Source organism: Elephantulus edwardii, unplaced genomic scaffold, assembly GCF_000299155.1.
Source record: "Elephantulus edwardii isolate Elephantulus edwardi_28Jun2011 unplaced genomic scaffold, EleEdw1.0 scaffold00104, whole genome shotgun sequence".
In the NCBI taxonomy this organism is placed as follows: Eukaryota; Metazoa; Chordata; class Mammalia; order Macroscelidea; family Macroscelididae; genus Elephantulus; species Elephantulus edwardii.
Window position 1 is genome coordinate 9,644,701 of NW_006399854.1, and position 9,285 is coordinate 9,653,985.

The 9,285-nt window shown below is 40.1% G+C and overlaps 1 protein-coding gene across 1 annotated transcript in view; it reads left to right on the forward strand.

Annotated features, from left to right (window-relative positions):
• The first annotated feature begins 2,198 nt into the window (after positions 1 to 2,198).
• CHURC1 (churchill domain containing 1) overlaps positions 2,199 to 9,285 on the forward strand; it is a 26,220-nt gene continuing 19,133 nt past the window's right edge. Inside the window, 2 exon segments of the mRNA XM_006903610.1 lie at positions 2,199 to 2,215; positions 2,217 to 2,310. Coding sequence (XP_006903672.1) covers positions 2,199 to 2,215; positions 2,217 to 2,310 — 111 coding nt within the window.

Sequence of the window (9,285 nt, forward strand, 5' to 3'; positions counted from 1 at the left end):
GAGGGGAAGCAAAGGAGAGAAATACCTTTGGTAAGATGGATTGATTCTGTGACTGGAGCGGTGGGAATAAGTGCGTTTGAGATGGCTAGGTTGGCACAGGATAGAACAGCATTTAGAGCTCTTGTACATAGGGTCACTATGAGTCGCAAGCGACTCGATGGCACATAACAACAACAACAATAACAAGCTCAATATAAAGAAGACAAAGTTTCTTACCACTGGGCCAACTTGCAGCACCATGATGGATGGAGAAGAGACTGAAGTTGTTGATAATTTCAGCTTGCTTGGCCCCAGCAGTCAGGAAATAAAAAGACAAATTACATTAAGGAAGTCTACTGTCAGGAAACTCCAAAATGCTAAAGAGAAATTTTGTCAGCCTAGAGACTAAAGTGTGTATGATCCAGGCCATGGTCTTCACAATTACTTGCTATACATTAGAGAGCTGGACAATGAAAGAAGAAGGATTGACGTCTTTTAGTAGTGGTGCTGGAGAAGAGTATTGAATATACCATACACTGCCAGAACAAATAGGTCTGTTTAGGAGAAGGTGAAAACCGAGTTTCTCCATAGAAGTAAGGATTTTGAAGATGCATCTCACATGGTCAGGAAGAACCTTTCCTTGGAGAAAAACATCACGCTTGAAAGGGCAGAGGGACAGTGCAGGAGAAGAACCCAGATGACTTGGATTGACATGGTAAATGGAATAATAAGGGTGGCTGTATCTGAGTCAATGAGACTGGCTCAGGATAGGGCAGGGCTCAGAGCTGTTGTAAATAGGGTCACTATGAGCTGTGGGTGACTCAATGACAATAACAACAAGTAAAATGAAATCCTTGACAATTTTGATCAGTTCTCCATTTATTTTTGCTTATTGGTCCAGTTGTGAGGATTTTTGTTTTCTTCATGTGGAGGTGTAATCTTTCCCAATAGGTGCACCTAGTCAAAGATAATTGGCCCTTTTCTGTTTGCTTGGTACCTGCCTATTACTAAGGTGATTATTTGTAATAAAGAGAAAAAGAAACACATTTTAACAACGCTTTGTTCTTTCTTCAATTGACTTTGGTATGTTAACAATTCAAAAGTTCTTTGAAGGAGCTTCTCTGAAAATTTAGAAGTATCTCCGAGAAGCCCTGAGGGGTTGGTCGCTTAAGTGTTGGGCTAATTGAAAGGTCTACAGTTCAAAGTTTGCAGGAGTAAAAGTATGCAGATTCTTATCGTTAAGATGTTATGGAAGGCAGTTTGGTGTTTCCTCAAAAAGCTGAATATAGACATTTCATATGACCCAGCTATTCCACTACTTGGAATATACCCTGAGAATATGAGAATTGAGACACAAACGGAGATTTGTACACTAATGTTCATAGCAGCATTATTCACTATCGCAAGAACATGGAAACAGCCCAAAATGTCCAACCACAAACGAATGGATTGAGAAATTATGATACATTCACACAATGGAACAATAACTTTGTAAATTATTACCTAATTTGGGAGGGACTGGAGAGCATTATGCTGAGTGAATTTAGTCCCACAAGGTTAAATAGTGTATAATATTGTAGAATGAGTATAAGGATCCAGGAGGGGTGGGAGAGGCTGGAAGCAGAGGAATGTGGATGTATAGGGGGAAGAAGGGATTATTAATCACTCGGTTGTACAATTTGATGGGGGAGGGGGTGAGGGAAATGGAATGAATTTGTTTGAATCTGTATTAGAATTTAGTAAATAAACTAATGAAAATGAGAAGAAGAAGAAAAGATGTTTCGGGTGCAGAAACCTGACCAAGAGTTCAAACAGACTCAACAGAAGTTAGTTTTGGGTTCTTCCCACCAAACACTTTGTTACGTTTTAATCTCTTATTACCTTAATTCCCCTAAGAAATGATACAGAAAAGTACTTAAATTATTGGTTCGATTTTATATGCAAACGAGCAGAAAAAGACAATTCTCTTTCTTGAATATTGTAATTCAGATCTGAAAGGTATCTATTAGGGCTTCCCTAGGTTCAAGATAACTTCCGCTTCCTGCCCCATCAACAAAGTCCAGTCTCCCAAGGTTTCCCCAAACCACTCCCTCACTCCCGTTGTTGCCCCGGGGACCCGGCCCTCCCTAACAACAGTTGCTAGGGGGCGGAGACTTCCAATCTGTTCCCAGTTCCAGCCCTCACCACCACCCTTTCTGAAGGTCGAGTGCTTGGAGCGCATGCGCCAGCCACATCTCGCAAGTTTCGTCTACCCGGAAGTGCTGGAAAACGTTCTCTAGGAACGGCGTCGCGATGTGCGGGGACTGCGTGGAGAAGGAATATCCCAACCGGGTGAGCAAGTGGGCGCCGGCAACTCTCAACTCCCTCGCCCCATAGTTGGCCCCTGGGACTTCTCTGGAAGGCGCGCTGCCCAGATCAGTGTGACCCGATAGCTTTATTTAGGATCTCACGCTTTGGCCATCTCTTGTAGTCCCCGCCCCAAGGACAGGTTTCAGCTGACACTTCTTTTGCGCGCCAGGTGACATCAGTAGGCCTGCCACCCACCCTGGTCTCATTCTCGAGCTCAGTTTGATGACTTACCGTTTTCTTGGCGAATTCTAGCGCTGATCGGAGCGATGATCCGTTTTTAATGTTGCAGCGGTGAAACAGGCTCCGAGAAAAATGACTTGCTTAAGCTCACATACCTAGCTGGTTTCTGGCTCTTTACTGCACCTAACAAAATGGGCAAAACATCCACTGCTTCTTAACTTTTCATTCCTTTTTAGATTGAAGAGGTTGCAGCTTGTTGTGTGGTTTTTTTTCCCCATTCATTTAGTGTATCAATATCAGGCTTTTGGGTGTTTGTATCTAGACTCTTTGCTAGGCCAGAAAGGGACCTCAAAAGAATAAAAAGGCAGTATATGCCTTGTGTAAGAGCTTACGGTTTGGGGAAAGTATGTGATCAACCATAAAATGTGTGATAAAGGCATAAACACTCCAAAAGTTTAGAGAATGGACAAAAAACCAGAAACTGATGCTGTTAACCTCCTAATGAGAGGTGAACTTGAAGAAATATCTGTGATTAGCGTTGAAAAGAAGGAAAGGATATGCTGACCCCACTGGAACCCTCTGCGTCTCCCTCAAGAAACACCCACTACCATCCAAGGGATTATGTCAGACTCATAGGGACCCTATAAGACCAAATGAAACTACCTCATAAGATTTCCAAGGCTGTACATTTTTATGAAAGCAACTGTCACATCCTTCACTTGCAGAGTGGCTAGTGGGTTCCAATTGTTTACCTTTTGGTTAGTAGCCTAGGGCTAGAACCATGTCACTAGAGCTCTAGGAGTGTGCCTCAATTGGAAAATAATGCATAACTACATTGGTTGGGACCATCTTGGCTATGTGGATCATAACAAACTGGCTGATTCTCAGAAGAATGGGAATCCCAGAACACTTGATCATGCTAATGAGAAACCTATACTTGGACCAAGAGGCAGTCGTCAGAACAGAGCAAGGAAACACTGCATGGTTCAAAATTGGGAAGGGCGTGAGCCAGGGATGTATCCTGTCTACATACCTTTTCAACCTGTATGCAGAACAGATGATCCGGGAGGCTGGGCTCTATGAGGAGGAATGTGGGGTCAAGATTGGTGGAAGATATATCAACAGTCTGCGATATGCAGATGACACAACCCTGCTTGCAGAAAGTGAGGAGGACCTGAAGTGCTTGCTGCAGAGGGTCAAGGACTGTAGTCTCCAATATGGATTGAGGCTCAATGTCAAGAAGACAAAGATTCTCACCACTGGACCAATTGACAGCATCAGGATGGATGGTGAAGAGATTGAGATTGTTCACAGCTTTAGTTTGCTTGGCTCCACAGTCAACACTCTTGGCACCAGTAGCCAGGAAATGGAAAGGAGCATTGCCATGGGAAAGTCTGCTGTTAGGGACCTCTCCAAAGTACTGAAGAGCAATGCTGTCTCTCTGGAGACTAAGGTGTGTCTGATACAGGCCATGGTCTTTGCAATCACTTGTTATGTATCAGCGCGGAGGATAGAAGGAGAATGGATGTCTTTGAGCTGTGGTGCTGGAGAAGAGTATTGAGGTAGTATTGAGAGTATTGGGATGGATGTATCGGAGATGGTGTGATTGGCGCAGGACAGAGCAGAGTTTAGGGCTGTTGTACATAGGGTCGCTATGAGTCGCAAGCAACTCGACAGCACAAAACAACAACAACAACACATTGGTTGGGAGATAGAAAATCTCCACACCTGTTTTTGTATCTTATATTTTTGTAAGTAATGCTGTCATCAGAAAGGCTATAACACTGTGAACTCATATTGTACAACTACTTTGGAAAAAGTCTTCACACTAACGTATGTTATTAGAGATGTGCATACTGAATGACCCTGCAGTTCCCCTTCTAGAGAAGTGCATGGACCTCAGCAGACTTACATAAGAGAATCTGAAAGGCGTTACTATTAGACAACTGGAAAGATAACGATGCTGTATTCTTACAATAGGGACCTCTGGTGGACTGCTGGTCGGAAGTTGTGCTACCAACCAAAAGGCATTGAGCTGCTCCATGGGAGAAAGATGAGCAGTCTCCTTCCTTGTGATTTACTTTCTCTGAAAACCTCGTGGATGGTCAGCTGGGGATCATTTTCAACACTCTAGTACTTCTGTACATTATACTATTCATATAATGGAGCACTGAACAAATAATGCAAGTCAATTAGAGAATGATTCTCAATTAGGGCTGATTTTGCCTTCCAGGGAACATTGAGCAACGTAGACATTTTTGGTTGTTACATCACAAGGTAAGGCAGTTTTAGCACTGTATAAGTAGAGGTTAGGAATGCTGCTAAAGAAGCTGTGATTTGCTGGATATCCCCTCCCCACAACAGAGAACTAGACAGAATGTCAACAGTACCAAGTTTGAGATGCCCTGGAATAGAACAATTTAAAAAACCTAAAAATACACAACAACTTGAATAAACCTTAAAAACTGTTGACAAACGAATAGGTAAAGTGTAAATCAAACTGGACAAAACTAAAATTTGCTAGTTAAGAATGCATGGATGTATACATATGGGGACACCATGTTGGAATTGGCAGCAGCTCCTTAACTGACTCATTCATTGCTATTGAGTCAGAACAACTGATAGCCAGCCCCCATTGGATTTCTGAGGTCCTAAATCACACAAGAGGAGACTGTTCGTCTTGCTCCCAAGGACCTACTTGTTGATTCAAACCATTAGAGAAGGTAAGCCTTTGGGTTAGCGGTACAGCTCTCTGCAGACTTGGCTGCCAGAGCTCCAGTATGAAAAGCCAGTAATCATGGTGATAACTTGCTTTTGTGTCCTGTGCCATTGAGTCACTTGTGACTCATAGTGACCCTGTGTACAACAGCCCTAAACTCTGCTCTATCCTGAGCCAAATTCATCATCTTTAACACACCTGTCCTCATTACCCCAGCCACTAAGTCAATCCATCTCATCAAGGGTCTTCTTCTCTTGCACTGCCCTCCACCTTCCCAAGCGTGATGTCCATCTCCAAGGACTGGTCCCTCCTTGCAACATGCCCAAAATATGTCAAGACGAAGCTTCAGAATCCTTGCCTCCAAGGAGCAGCCTGATTTCACCTTCTCCACGATGGACTTGTTTGTTCTCTTAGTCACCAGTGGTATATTGAATATTCAATACTTTTTTCCAGTGCCACAGCTCAAAGGCATCAATTCTTCTGTCATCCCTAGTCATCTAGCTTTCTGATGCATAGCAAGTAATTGCAAGAACCATGGCCTGGATCAGGTGCACCTTAGTCTCCAGACTGGCATTGTTGCTCTTTAACCTCTGGAGAGGTCCCTGATAGCAGACTTGCCCAATGCAATTCAACTTTTTATTTCCTGGCTGTTGGTATGAAGAGTGTTGATTGTGGAGCCAAACAAACTGAAGCTCTTAATCTCTTCACTGTCTATCACGATGCTATAAACATTCGTGGTTATTGCAAGGGGGCAGTGAAAGGGCAAGGGAAAGATCAGGGAGGGTAGGTCACATGAGAGAATGAAATGACTTCTGTGGTGCCAGCAGTGATCCTCAAGGGTTCAGTTTGTATTATTCATTATACTGTGAGTTTGCATTTCTTTCACCTTTCTGAGTTATGTTCCGTTTAAGTTGAAAAAGATATAAAGTACATTTCAAGAACCATGTAGGGCAAGTTTAAAAGAAATTCTATTGGATTCTTGAGAGTGGAGCTAATTGGAAGACTTAAAAATCAAATCAGATTGAGAAATTTTATATTATGTATAGACATTGGGAAGTGAGTGGTTGTAAAAGACTAGAAACAGCATTTAGGAAGCCATGAGAACAGTGATGTAAGCATAAGGTAATGAAGACTTCATTTCAGAGAAAGAATTAAAATGACTCAATCTGTTTAATGTAGAGGAAAACAATACGCAAGAACTGTGGATCTCAGGTTTTCACGTTAGGCAGCTGGGAAATTGGGAGCATCATTATCAAAATTGGAGGCAAATGAAAGAAAGAATCAAAGTGACTTTTTAAGTCGTAATTGAGTAAATGACAGTGGGCTTGGTTTTAATGGAGAATGAAAATTGAGGCTCAACTTACTCAAGGTGTTTTTATAGTGGTAGGGTTTTTTTTTAGATTGAGAGTGTTGCATAAAAGAAGGTAAGATAGACAATTGCTATTTGGATATAAGATTCAGACTGGTGTTCAAATTAGTCAAACAGATTACAAACAGGATTTATCCTCTGGGGATGAAAATGTAAAGAAACAAGCAGAATTACGGGACTGTGCTTTCAAAGTATAAATTAATTGAAAACAAAAGAAGGTTTAAGAAGAGTAGATAACATGAGGTGATTGGAAAACTGTGAAATACCTTGCCACTTTCCTCTGATTTTATAGTGGTGTAAAATAATAAAAGGGCTATATCATAAAGAATAATGAAACTTTTCTTTGGAAATCCATGAGGTGGTTTGAAAAGTAATTAATTGGTAGATATTATGGTTTATACATTTTAAATCAGAATTAAAAATTTTCTAACAGATACTAAAAAGTGAAATGAGTGACCCTTAGAGGAACTAAGCTTTCATCCTTTTGTTCAGAAGAGATTAACAGAGCACTTAGAATCTTAAAACATTCTTTTAACTCTGAGATTCTTTGAAGTTATGAACTATTTACAGGAACAATGACAGCAGAAATTAGTTATAAGATAGAGGCAGGAAGTATGATCCATGAATTCCATAAACTTGACAAGAGAAAAAAAAAATTGGTTAACTTATTGAGAAGCTGCAAATGCCAAAAAGTAAGTAATATTCAATTGTTTATCATCTAGTTACATAAAACTGTCAAAATATTTGTGGTAGGTATTTTTTTATAGGCCTTAAATGTACCATATGTAATTCTAACAGGGTTCTGGCATACTTGCCATGTTCAACTAAGGACTTGAGCTCAAGTGTAAGTCAAGTTGGAAATAAACCATACTAATTTTAAATCCAACACTAGACTTGAACCTAAACAATTTTTATCCAGAAAGATATTTAGCAGCTCAGTTGGAACTAATGCATATTTTGCATTTTTTAAAAATTACTTAACAGGCGCAAAATTGGAATTTAAAAGAAATCTTTCAAAACAAACTAGAGAGCTACTCAAGTTTCAACTTTTAATTTGTCAGTGCAACAGAAGTTCAGAAATACATTAATAATTTAATCAAAAGATAAAAAGATCAGTATGAATTAATGATGTTTAAATTAAATTTGGGATGAAATGCTTTATTCAGTTCATTTAAAATTAGCTACCAAACTCTATTCTCAAACTATTACCTACCCAATAACATTACATCATATGTGAACAGGTGCTGAATCTGATACATGATTAATAAAACTCTTGTTTGTCAGTGAGTACTTTAAAACTGTAGGCTCAAATTTATTTTTACTTTAAATATTCTGAGGTAAAGCAGTCAAATTATGCTTTATACTTGTACCATCTAAAATAATTTCCTTTGAAAATGCATTTATTCAGTCTTTTTTTTTATTCAGTCTTTGTCAAACTAATTTCACATTTCTAAGATCTTACTATTTTGCCATGTATACTAATAGTCATCACAATATTCAACCATTTGTTCTTGCATTCCTTTTTAAAAATTCTTTTGTAGTTTGCATACAGAATTCATATATAGTGTTTCACACTTTCCTCCATTCATTGTGTATCATACGATCATTCCTATATGTTGTTTTATAAAATTAATTACCTTTGATCCGTGCCTACTATTAGACCATCATTTTTAGGTCCCCACTGAATCTTTTCTAGTTCTTTCACACCCTCCCTCTGCTCACCAAACTCTCTGATCCCTTCCAGCCCCCTCTTCCCTCCCTTTCCCCATTTGGACCCTTGTATACATCTTAGTTCTCCTTCTATTGTTACAATGATGGTTTTATGCAGTGTTAGTCCTTATGAGACTGAGTTTACTCAACATAATGCTGTCTAGCCTCTCCGATGTTAACATAGTGTTTTTCTAAATCATTGTTCTTGAGTGCTATGTAGTATTCTATCGTGAATATATTACAATTTCTCAGTCCATTCATTTGGTGTTGCACATTTGGGCCATTTCCATTTTCTTGCTGTTATGAATGACACTGCTATGAGCACCAGTCTACAGATCTCCATTTGTGCCTCAGTTCTGTTTTCCTTGGGGTATATCCCAACTACTCACCAAGTTATGCCAAGAAATCTAGAAAACAACCACTTGGCCAACTGACTGGAAGAGATCTATATTTGTTCCCATTCCAAAGAAGGGTGACCCAACTGAGTGTGGAAACTATAGAACGATATCGTTGATTTCACACGCAAGCAAGATTCTACTGAAGATTATCCATAAACGACTGGAATAGCACCTCAGCAGAGAATTGCCAGAAGTCCAGGCTGGGTTAAGAAGGGGTCGTGGTACTAGGGATATTGTAGTTGATGTTAGATGGATCTTAGCTGAAAGCAGAGAATACCAAAAGAATGTCTATCTGTGTTTCCTTGATTATGCAAAGGCGTTTGACTGTGTGGATCATAACAAACTGTGACTGACTCTGAGAAGAATGGGAATCCCAGAACATTTACTCATGCTAATGCAAAACCTATACTTGGGCCAAGAGGCAGTAGTCAGAATAGAGCAAGGAAACACTACATGGTTCAAGATTGGGAAAGGCGTACGCCAGGCATGTGTCCTATCTCCATACCTTTTCAACCTGTATGCAGAGCAGATTATCTGAGAGGCTGGGCTCTATGAGGAAAAGTGTGGCATCAGGATTGGTG